At 46.5% G+C, this 12,500-nt stretch overlaps 1 protein-coding gene across 1 annotated transcript in view; it reads left to right on the top strand.

Annotated features, from left to right (window-relative positions):
• Positions 1-12,500, top strand: part of ntrk2a (neurotrophic tyrosine kinase, receptor, type 2a) — a 62,548-nt gene that overhangs the window by 6,642 nt on the left and 43,406 nt on the right. Inside the window, exons 6-13 of the mRNA XM_056592387.1 lie at positions 5,985-6,124; positions 6,776-6,908; positions 7,664-7,735; positions 8,325-8,555; positions 10,207-10,233; positions 10,422-10,433; positions 10,942-10,979; positions 11,702-11,801. Of these exons, the coding sequence (XP_056448362.1) occupies positions 5,985-6,124; positions 6,776-6,908; positions 7,664-7,735; positions 8,325-8,555; positions 10,207-10,233; positions 10,422-10,433; positions 10,942-10,979; positions 11,702-11,801 (753 nt within the window). The remainder of the gene's footprint in view (positions 1-5,984; positions 6,125-6,775; positions 6,909-7,663; positions 7,736-8,324; positions 8,556-10,206; positions 10,234-10,421; positions 10,434-10,941; positions 10,980-11,701; positions 11,802-12,500) is intronic.

Consider the following 12,500-nt stretch of genomic DNA (forward strand, 5'->3'; position numbering starts at 1 on the left):
GGTGTTCCCAAACGATATATATAGATACGTTTGCAGGCAGGGGTGTGTATGTGTGTACGGGAGTTAAGGAGAGACAGATAGAGAGAGAGAGAGAGAGAGAGAGAGAGAGAGAGAGAGAGAGAGAGAGAGAGAGAGAGAGAGAGAGAGAGAGAGAGAGAGAGGCAGACAGTGAGAGAGAGTGCAGTGTGTAGGCATAATGTCTTGTTGCCTTGTATATGTGCCTGTTTGCATGCAGGTGTGCGCTCACTTGTATTTAAATGTGTATGTGTGTGTGTGTGTGTACATTTGTGTGTGTCTATGCACATGGGGTGTGGGTACGTGTGTGCTTGACTTGGTCTGTGAGAACGTTACCGCGTGTACTGCGTATGCTATAGAGCATTCGTGATCAGGTGAGCATGTGTGTTGGTGAGAGTCTGTTGGTGGTTGTGTGTTTCTTTTTGCTTGTGTGTGTGTGTGTTTGTAAGTGTGCATGTGTTTTTCTCTGCGTGTGTGTGTGCACGTGTGCGAGTGTGTGTGTGCGCGCGTGTGTCTGTGTGCTTGTGCAAGTGTGTGTGTGCGTGTGTACGGCCGTAAAGTGTGCATCTATAGACTTATCATGGTCATCGCAGGTATTGGCTTAGGCCATTGAGCGGTCATTGTACAGGACATTATAGAGTCCAATCAGGTCATTATAATGTAAGCCAATGTTGAAATGTAATTGTAGTGGAATAATGACAGCGGAGATGGGGTCGACGTGCTAAGTGCAGTATTATAACCCGATGTGACCTGAACACTGTAGAACGCCATTAGAAGGCTTCAACACTGGTCAATTGTCAGCTTGATGTGTTGATGCACTGAGACACCGCTGACACCACTGAGCCCCATGCCAGAAAGGGAATATGTATAGATTTAATGGAAAGGCTTGCCCTTCGTCTAGCGGATTGCCAAAGCTAATAACTATAGCAATAACAGTCACGTGGTTTACCTGTATATGTTCGCAATACTGACAGTATTGCGAACATATACGTAATGCCTTTTTGAATTAAACGTATATTTCTGAGCACCAATATTTTTATTGAGTATATATATTTTAAGTATATAAGTACAAATAGGTATATATTTATATACATTTTACAATATGTGACATCATTATGACCAAACTCAAAACAAGCTTGGAAATACATTTTCAGCTTTGGGGGGAAATTGTTAAATAATATGCATCCTTTACATTTTGTAATGACAAGGAATACAATACAAACGGCTGCCTTTAGAATCACAGCCGTAAGATTTCAGACCTTTCAATTCCAGTAAATGGTTGGCCATTTGACTACATTTCAAGAGAGAGCAGCATCATTATAACTCAAAGCCTCCATCTAATTGTCCGCACGGCTCCCCATAATGCAATAGGCCATTGAAGGGGAAAACCTTGAGCATTTTCTGATGACATTACAACCAGTTAGTTCAAACTAAACAAGGTTTTAAATGCCATAGTAACATTACAATGAAGAAAAGCCTCATTCATTAGAGTGTTCAAAATATAGCCAATGCGGAGGACACACACAAACTCACACACACACACACACACACACACACACACACACACACACACACACACACACACACACACACACACACACACACACACACACACACACACACACACACACACACAGACACACACGCACATACGCACACACACACACACACACACACACGCACACACACACGCACACACACACACACACACACACACACATACGCAAACTCAGGCCGCTGTCTGCCAAATAAGCTAGCAGGAAGCTAGTGGTGTCATCGATGACTCCTATTGATCCGCCTTCCGTCCATTAGGGGCTGTTATATTTGGCGTGAGCATGGTTTTCAGGGCCCTGGAGGGGTGGGGAAGGGGACCCCCTGGCAGTGTGACATATGAGGAGGGCATTGGGGGGGCGGGAGGGGAGGTGCACACCAAACGATGCCCCGGAGCCATCAACCAAATAGACTGGGAGACCTCAATCTATCTCAACAGCTGGCCCTTTTTATGGCTGGCCGTCCTGCTCCCACCCTCTTGCCATCTTTTGCCAACTCCATTGTAATCGTTCTGTGACCATTTTCTTCCATCGGGTGCCCATTAAGCGTCCGATTAATTTTGCCCCGGCAGACTGACTCTTTTGCTTCTGTCTGTCTGTCCGTCCGTCTGCCTCCTTTCCTGTCCCTGCGTCTGACTGCGTGTCCGGCCTGGCTGTCTGTCCTATGTGTTTGTGTGGCGCGTCTTGTGTTGTCTGTCCCTCCCGTCTCTTGAGTGACACATGAGAAGGGCACGGCATCGAGGAAGACCCCGCCGATGCCCCAGGGCTAGCAGTGATCTCTGACCAGCCGGCAACATTCACTCTCTCCCCCTCTCTCCCCATCAGCCCCCCTTCTCTCTCTCCCTCTCTCCCTCTCTCCCTCTCTTCCTCTCCTTCACTCAATCGCCCCCCCCCCCCTTTTCTCTGCTCTCTCGACCCCTCTCTGTCTATCCCCTGCTCTCTTCCTTTCCTGCTCTCTCTCTCTCTCTCTCTCTCTCTCTCTCTCTCTCTCTCTCTCTCTCTCTCGCTCTCTCTCTCTTTATCCCCTGTCCCTCCTCTCGCTCATTTCCCATCCCTCTCACAATTTCACACTCTTTCTAGTTTGCTCTCTCTCTCTCTCTCTCTCTCTCTCTCTCTCTCTTGGTCTTTCTCACACTTTCTCACACTCCATGGCCCGTTTTGTTTATCGCATACAGACTCGGACACACTCAGCCCTTGTCCATTTCTTTTTCTGTTGATCTGATCAGTCTGACTGACTGCCTGCCATTTGTCTGACTCGCTGTCTGTCTATCGGTCTGTCGGTCCGGAGGGCAGTTTTAGTTCTGCACTTGTAACACGCACTAAAACTGTGTTTTACTGTCCCTTGAAAATGTACATCCACGCAAAGGTCAAAGGACTTCGTTCTCGGTGGACTGGAGACGGAACTATAAATTATACAGCCCAGACACCGAGTATAGGGAGAGAGAGAGAGAGAGAGAGAGAGAGAGAGAGAGAGAGAGAGAGAGAGAGAGAGAGAGAGAGAGAGAGAGGGAGAGAGAGAGAGAGAGAGAGAGAGAGAGAGAGAGAGAGAGAGAGAGAGAGAGAGAGAGAGAGAGAGAGAGAGAGGGACCAGGTAGAGAGCAATAGGGAGCGACAAGAAGAGAACGAAGCGGGAAGAGACTTAGAGAAGAGAGAGAAGGGGGCGAGATAGAGGAGCGATAAGGGGGATAGGGACAGAGAGCGAGACAGAGAGAGACAGAGCGAGAGAGACAGAGAGAGAGAGACAGAGAGAGAGAGACAGAGAGAGAGAGACAGAGAGAGACAGAGAGCGAGACAGAGAGAGACAGAGCGAGAGAGACAGAGAGAGAGGATAAGCCAGAGAGAGCAAAAGGGAGATACTGGTAAGAGAGGAAGAAGGGGAAAGAGTAAGGGGAGAGACAGATGCAGAGAGAAAGGGGGAATAGGGAGAGAGGAGAGATGAAGAGAGATTGAGAACCTCTTTTATCACCACAGAAAATCACATTACACCCTTACAGATTACTGAGGATTACTACTTGTTTGAAAACTACAATTATTGAATTGTACAATTATAGATCTGACATTTGGCACAGATTTTAGCACAACTCCAATCCAATTCTTAGTTTACATGTGTTAATACAAACAACATAAATCAGCATCATAAAGCTAACCCAAACCACAAGACAAATGGAAATGGATCCATGCTGTAATGATTTCATTTAAATGCCTGCAAATAACCTGCAAATAATAATTGCAATAATAAAACCCCTTTTTGGCTAATTTCCTATTTCACTTGTCAATTCCCAATCTTTTAAACCAATTGCTGTCGGTCTCTCTCACTATTATGCGTCTTATAATTACAACTAGTTAGGGTCATGATTATTAGTATTAGTATAATAATTGGATACTGTTTGATTGGCCTCCCTTCCATAATGTGGGGCATTGATTCTATTCTATTTTATCATAACGACCCTATTCAGGTAGACTTCCATCATTCCTATAGATATATAAATGTGATCACACGCAATGTGATGTGTGTGTGTTTGCGCATATTCATGTTTGCGCGTGTGTGCGTGTGTGTCAGGGCAGGCCTTTATATATACTTTTTCTGTGTAATTTGATCTGCCGTGATCTACCAATGGAGAGACAACGCAGAGTTGATTTACAGAGAGTCTGTTAAGATATGTGGTCCTGATACAGCAGTTGCTTCTGCTGAAATGAACCGTTTTTTACTACATCTCAGAGTGATTGAGTGGGTTGCCGTAGTGATAAGTAGGTTGCCCTGGAGATAAGCATTGTTGCGACGGACAGGGGGAGGTGAAATGGTGAGAGAGGGGAAGGTTTGATAAGGAATCAGACCGCATTTGTCTGCCGGTGCTGACAAATGGACTGCCAGCCATTCCACGTCTTATTCTATTTTTCTTTAGTCATCTTCTCTTGTGTTTGCAGTCTCCTCACCTCTAATCCCTTCTCCCCTCCAATCTCCTCCGCCCTCCTCCACTCACGGAGCTTCCCCTCTCCTCTTTTATCCAATCTCCTCCTCACTCCTCTCCTTTCCTCTCCTCTCCTCCTCACTCCTCTCCTTTCCTCTCCTCTCCTCCTCACTCCTCTCCTTTCCTCTCCTCTCCATTCTACGCTCATGTCTTATCTCCTCACTTCCTTCATCTCCTTTCCTTTCCCTCCCCCCTCCCCTCCCCTCTCCTCCCCTCCCCTCCCCTCCCCTCCCCTCCCCTCTCCTCTCCTCTCCTCTCCTCTTCTCTCCTCTCCTCTCCTCTCCTCTCCTCTCCTCTTCTCTGCTCCCCTTCTCTCCTCTCCTCTCCTCTCCTCTCCTCTCCTCTCCTCTCCTCTCCTCTCCTCTCCTCTCTTCTCCTCTCATCTCCTCTCCTCTCTTCTCCTCTCATCTCCTCTTCTCTCTTCTCCTTTCCTCTCCAATCTCCGTACTACCCTCCTCCTCTCCTCCTCCCCTCCTCTCCTCCTCCCCTCCTCTCCTCCCTCCTCATTTCTCCTCTACCATCGGAGGGGTTGTTGTCATGAAAGGATGGCACGGTTCTGATAAAGTCTGATTGGACATGCTCAGGTCATCTTCTGGTCAACACGTGCGCACACACACACAAACACACACACACACAAACACCCAAACACACACACACACACACACACACACACACACACACACACACACACACACACACACACATACACACACACACACACACACACACACACACACACACACACACACACACACACACACACACACACACACACACACACACATGCACGCACGCACGCACACACACACACACACATACACACATTGCTTTGACAGTGGGCTTAGACTGTGTCCAATCAATTTAGAGCCTAGGCTACTGAAAACATGTAATCACTGTAACCACCGCTAAGTTCTGAATGTCTCTCTGCGTGATTGCCTGATTGAGGTGTGTATGTGTGCTTTGGAGAGTGTACCAGAGAGATAGTGAAAGAAAGAGAGAGAGTAAAAGAGAGAGAGTGAGAGAGAGAGAGAGAGAGAGAGAGAGAGAGAGAGAGAGAGAGAGAGAGAGAGAGAGAGAGAGAGAGAGAGAGAAAGATAAAGAGAGAGATTCAGAGAGAGAGAGAGAGAGAGAGAGAGAGAGATTCAGAGAGAGAGAAAGCATTCTTTGTTTACCTTCGTTAATGTGCGGCTGTGTGGATCTGGTGTTTAGCTTATTACATGCCCTGTGTTTCAACTAACCTTGGAGAGAGCTGGCCATGAATTCTAAGTCTATTTTTTGTTGATTCCAGCCTCCCTTCTTTCCTCCTTCCTGCCTCTTTCATCTAAGCCCAACACACGCGCACGCACGCACACACACACGCACACATACACACACACAAACGTGCACGTGCGCGCGCACAAGCACACAAGCACGCCTCTCCTCACTTCCCACTTGTGTGTTTTGTGTGCAGTGCTTCCCATGGCAACACTGAGTCCATCCAAGGTGACGGTCAGGGAGGGGGCCAACGTGGAACTGACCTGCAACTCCTCGGGGATGCCCTCACCTGAACTCATCTGGAACATGAGTCCCCTGGTCACCAACTATGTGGAGGTCAGCCCCTCTCTCTCTCTCTCGTTCTTCCCCTCTTGTTCTCTTCCTTCCCTCCCTCTCCCACACTCTCTCTCTCTCTCTCTCTCTCCGTCTGTAATTGTTGCTTTCTCCACTGCCCTCGTCTTCGCTCCCTGTTCCTGCAGTTCCCTTCAGTGTTCTCCGCCTCACCTGTCACTCGTTGACGACGGTTGGGTGGATAAATGTTGCGGTGTAGAATGTAAATGTGGAAGATAAATGCGCTCTATGGTAATACTGTCCTACACACTGAGGCGATCACACAGATCACGTGTGTGTGTGGGTTTGGGGGGGGGGGGGGGGGGGGGCGCGGACCTCGCCCCCCCCACATCTTCTGGAACTCCCTCCGCCAAAAGGATCCGTGACCCTCCCCTGTGTCCTCTCTTTTAAAACATCAAACCCTCCTCCCCACTCTGTCCCTCCTTCGTATGCTCTTAAATGTTTTATGGAAGCTTTTATTGATCATTTGTTTGACTTTGACTCTTGAATTTAAGTAATTTTATATATATAATATAAAGTGGGTTTGAGTTCCTAGAAAAGCTTGGTATAAACAAATGGTATCATTAATATGATTATGATTATGATGTATGATTACTATTATCAGAACAGTGTGTTGTGTTCCTTGTGTCGCTACAGATCCAGACCTCGGGTCAGATGACCTTGCTGAGGCTGTCCAACCTCTCCTCACTGGACCACAACAGCAAGATCTCCTGCACTGCGGAGAACATCGTGGGGGAGAAGGAATCGTCCCTCCTACTGGATATACTCTGTACGCTCACGCTCAAGTACAATCGCAATAATTCAATGAGATACTTTTGATTTGAACCTGGTAAAGTCTCATAGTCATTGAAGCCCTCTTCCTCCAGGCCAAGAATCAGCAGATAAATAAGGATGTATCAGAAGGCAAATGATTTAAGAGCCAGTCTTGTGGTAGTAGGGTCTCTGCAGTCTAGTGGTTAGCCCAGACGTTCTGGATTCAATCCCCGACGTCTACATGTATCCATCCTTGAGCAAGAAGCCAAACCAGTGCTTGCTCATTGATGACATGTATCAAAAAACGATTCACTCTTTCAAGTCCCTTTGGATGAAACCTGCCAAATGACTCAATAGTAATTACAATTAGGGCATTTAGCAGACGCTTTTATCCAAAGCGACTTACATGGGTTAATACACACATTGACACACCGACGGCAGAGTCAACCATGCAAGGCTTGTCAGGAGCGGTTAGGGTTAAGTGTCTTGCGCAGGGACACATCAACACTCAGCTAGGAGGAGATTGGAATCAAACTAGCAACCATTTCGGTGACAAGACAACTGCTCCACCTCCTGAGCTAAGCCGACCCCACCGTAGTGAGTCACGGCAACGGCACCCGGTAGACTAGTGCCTTCCGGAGCAGAAGGACATGTCCTCCTGATGTAACAAACAATTACAGCGCGCTTTCTTACCTTTCTTCATCTCATTTCCCTATGGCTTTGTGTTTGTTTGTTCACCCTATTCCATCGTTTTACATTGTGTCTCTGCAGTTTCCCCCAACATCACCAAGCTGAGCGACGCGTTCTCAGACCACCACTGGTGCATCCCTTTCAGCGTCGCAGGTACGCGTTTCGCCCGCTTGACTCGCTTCCTCGGAGCTCCTCCAGAGGTCATAGGTTTTAAGGGATTTCGTCGAAAACCATTATTATTAATATAAAAATCCTACGTTTGTAATTGGCTGAAATCGTCTTCATAATTTGGGTTTATAGTGCATTGTATGTAGAAATGACAACCCTATATTTAAACTTTATTTGCAGTACGATGAAAGTGCTACTTCACATCAATAACATATTTTCTCCATTCTACACCCCAAATAGGGTTAGCTATATATGGTAATTAATATAATTAATATAAGGTTAATTGTAAGAATACAGCATATAAATTGTTTGCTTAATTACTTGTTTTTGTATATGAAAACTAAATTATGTTGTTGTTGGTGATGGATTGTACTTTGCACCAATTGGAATACAATAATATACAAAATAATAGAACACCATATGGGTTATACTACAGTCGCATCACCATTAAATAGTATCAATGTGAATTGTGTTTAGTTAATATTGAACACATTCCTTGTCCCCCTACAACCCCGTATATATACATAGGGTTTACCGTTTTATATTATATTATCAATGCCTGTCCACTCTCCAGGGAACCCTCAGCCAGTTCTGCAATGGCTCCTGAACAACGAGGTGGTCAAGGAAGGAGAGTACATCGTCACCAGGATCCACGACGTTACCGACAGGGAGTACCACGGCTGCCTCCAGCTGGACAGCCCCACCCACCTCAACAACGGCCTGTACACCCTGCTGGCCACTAACGAGTACGGCACAGACCGCAAGGAAGTCGATGCCCACTTCATGACAGAGCCCTGGGGAGGTGGGTACCGGGTGCTGTAGTTCGTAAACACAGAGAGTCCCTGGGATCTGTAGTCTGTTAACAACGGAGGCTCTGGGTACTGTAGTCCTTTAATAACAGAGGCTCTGGGTACTGTAGTCCTCTAACAACAGAGGCTCTGGGTACTGTAGTCCTCAAACAACAACAGAGGCCCTGGGTACTGTAGTCTAACAACAGAGGCACTGGGTACTGTAGTCCTCTAACAACAGAGACTCTGGGTACTGTAGTCCTCTAACAACAGAGGCTCTGGGTACTGCAGTCCTCTAACAACAGAGGCTCTGGGTACTGTAGTCCTCTAACAACAGAGGCTCTGGGTACTGCAGTCCTCTAACAACAGAGGCTCTGGGTACTGTAGTCCTCTAACAACAGAGGCTCTGGGTACTGTAGTCCTCTAACAACAGAGGCTCTGGGTACTGTAGTCCTCTAACAACAGGAGGCTCTGGGTACTGTAGTCCTCTAAAACCAGAGGCTCTGGGTACTGTAGTCCTCTAACAACAGAGGCTCTGGGTACTTTAGTCCTCTAACCACAGAGGCTCTGTGTACTGTAGTCCTCTAACAACAGAGGCTCTGGGTACTGTAGTCCTCTAACAACAGAGGCTATGGGTACTGTAGTCCTCTAACCACAGAGGCTCTGGGTACTGTAGTCCTCTAACAACAGAGGCTCTGGGTACTGTAGTCCTCTAACCACAGAGGCTCTGGGTACTGTAGTCCTCTAACAACAGAGGCTCTGGGTACTGTAGTCCTCTAACAACAGAGGCTCTGGGTAAGTAGTCCTCTAACAACAGAGGCTCTGGGTACTGTAGTCCTCTAACAACAGAGGCTCTGGGTACTGTAGTCCTTTAACAACAGAGGCTCTGGGTACTGTGGTCCTCTAACAACAGTGTCTCTGGGTGCTGTAGTCCTCTAACAACAGAGGCTCTGGGTACTGTAGTCCTCTAACAACAGAGGCTCTGGGTACTGTAGTCCTTTAACAACGAAGGCTGTGTTAACTTTAATCCATTAACTACAGAGGCCCTTGGTACTGTAGTACATCAACAATGGAGTCCTATAGTATACAGTGGTTCCTCTGTGGCTCAACACTAGCACTAATGTGCTCATGCATTAATTGGATGTGTAAATATCATCGCACACTCTTCGCAGACGAGTGTGTGGAAATACACCACCACCACCTCCACCACCACCACCACCACAGACGTGAACAGAGTAATCCACATTTCCATCTGCAAGCCAATGTTTGCAACAATTGAAGTCATTGCCTGTGGAGAGACATTAGCAGTCTGTTTCCTCCTCCTTTAATAGATAATTACCAGCCTGGCCCTGAACCACAGCACAATAGTTTACGATTCATGTTAACCTTTATGCTGTTAAGGTCTCTGGACCAATTATCTGAATTGATTTGTGTTGCGCTGCTTCGCCTTACTTTATTTGCAGGAGCTCAAACTTTTCCTCACCAGAGAATGCACAAATATTTGTGTGTGTGTGTGTGTGTGTGTGTGTGTGTGTGTGTGTGTGTGTGTGTGTGTGTGTGTGTGTGTGTGTGTGTGTGTGTGTGTGTGTGTGTGTTTTATAATGGAGGATTTTAAAACGAATCAAGGACCCTAACGTTAACTTTTTTCTCGTCTTTGTTTTTGTGCACGCACAGTGACAGACCCCGTATATTACGGTAAGTTTAGTGGCTATTAATAACAACTGCGGCTAGCTAAGCAAAGGGGTAGTTCTTATTTATGTTCTTGGAGTTTTGAATTATTGCAAAGAACATTGATAGTGTCAACAAAGTAAGAAATGTCAATGTTGAGGTTTACAATGAGTGGAGGCTAATGTTTTTCTCCTTTTCTGTTATGTGCATTACAGATCCCACCACAGGTATGTGATTCGTACATACTACATGTATCTGAATATTTGATAATGGATGCCAAATTGTAATGTTCATGAGGATTTCCACTGTGTTCAGTGTCCTCAATCACTCACTCTCTCTCTCTCTCCCTCTTACCTCTCTGTATCTCTGTCATCCTCACTCTCTCTCTCTCTTACCTCTCTGTATCACTGTCACCCTCTCTCTCTCTCCCTCTTACCTCTCTGTATCTCTGTCATCCTCTCTCTCTCTCTCTCTCTCTTACTTCTTTGTCTCTCTGTCTCTCTGTCTCCCCCTCCTCTCTGTCTCTTTTTATCTCTCTCTATCTATCTCCTAATCTTCTCTCTCTCTCTCTCTCTCTCTCTCTCTCTCTCCTAATCTTCTGTCTCTGTCTCTGTCTCTGTCTCTCTCTCTCTCTCTCTCTCTCTCTCTCTCTCTCTCTCTCTCTCTCTCTCTCTCTCTCTCTCTCTCTCTCTCTCTCTCTCTCTCTCTCTCTCTCTCTCTCTCCATCGTCAACAGATGGCACTCCACAGAACCCCCCAGAAGACAGAGTGGCCGTGAGTCCCACCTGCCATTTTCCCCCCAAAATATTTTTTTCAAACAAGAATAATTTGTTTGTTTTTACTTTGGGTGCATTGTTTTTCCACCCTGCTTGCTTGTTTGTTTGTTGTCTACACTCCATCTATGGGTTTGATAGAGGGTTGATTGAGTTGGCACCAAAGCACTGCTCTGAGATGAAAGCTGGCTTCTGTCTTACAGACTGTGAAATAATACATGGTCTGCTTTGCTTTGCTTGTGTGTGTGTGTGTGTGTGTGTGTGTGTGTGTGTGTGTGTGTGTGTGTGTGTGTGTGTGTGTGTGTGTGTGTGTGTGTGTGTGTGTGTGTGTGTGTGTGTGTGTGTGTGTGTGTGTGTGTGTGCGTGCGTGCTTGCGTGCGTGTGTGTGTGTGTGCGTGTGTGTGTTCGTGAAAAAGAGAGAGAGAGTAGAGAGGAAGAGAGAGAAAGAGAGAGAAAGAAAGAGAGAGAGGGGGTTTGTGTGTATGTGTGTGTGTGTACGTGCGTGCGTGCATGTGTGTTTGTGTGCCTGTGTGTGTGTGTGTGCATTCCCAGGTGTGTTTGTGTGTGTGTGTGTGTGTGTGTGTGTGTGTGTGTGTGTGTGTGTGTGTGTGTGTGTGTGAGTTTATGCATGTGTGTGCGTGCATGTTTGTTTGCTCTGTCTTTGTGCATCTATTCCTGGTTGACTGTGTGTAACTCATGTGGTTCCTCCCTCCCTTGGTGCAGGTCTATGTGGTGGTGGGCATCGCGGCCGTGGCCTTCACCGGCTTCCTCCTCATGCTGGTTATTCTCAAGTTTGGAGGGAACTCCAAGTTTGGCATCAAAGGTAAAGTACTCTAAACTACTACTACTACTGTGCCCTGCCCTGGGGGACCGCATTGATATACTGCAGCCATGCAGCGATAGATAGATAGAGGTAAATGGACAAGAATCCTGCTTGTTGGACGTTGAGTGCCTCAAATGTCTGCACAAGGGAGGTTTTTTTAGATTCCATGTGGATGTTGCATGCATATCTACATATATTCCCCCAACGTAACAGGCAACAAGAAATAACCTCTTCACTTTCGAAACTAAACGCATGCAATGTACTATCAGCATCCAAAAGGCAATCAAAGTAACCAAACGTGCTCACTTATATATAATGTATAATGTAATGTGAGCATTTGATTTTCCGTTTAAAAATGAGGGGCGCAGCTATTAGAAACACTATTTGGAGTGCCTTTACTGTGCGTAGTTACCCTGCTCAGTGAATCAGGTTGTGTCAGGTCTTTGAAGGGCGGATGGAGTTTCACAACACAGAGGTGAAAGTCTCACAGGCCTTTTACAAAGATAATCCAATAGCGCTCTGTACATTCTGTCTGCGCTGCACATTAACATTAACGTCTGCAATGAAAAACAGCTTGGCTGTTCCAAGCAGTGAGTAACGGTAACCCCGGCGTACTCCGAAAAAGCTCTGCGGAACAGCGGCAGAACTGTCAGAAAGACTTAACGGATATGTATAGGTGCTTATTGAATCCATCCTATG

The sequence above is a fragment of the Gadus chalcogrammus genome, chromosome 6 (genome assembly GCF_026213295.1).
Source record: "Gadus chalcogrammus isolate NIFS_2021 chromosome 6, NIFS_Gcha_1.0, whole genome shotgun sequence".
NCBI classification, from domain to species: Eukaryota; Metazoa; Chordata; class Actinopteri; order Gadiformes; family Gadidae; genus Gadus; species Gadus chalcogrammus.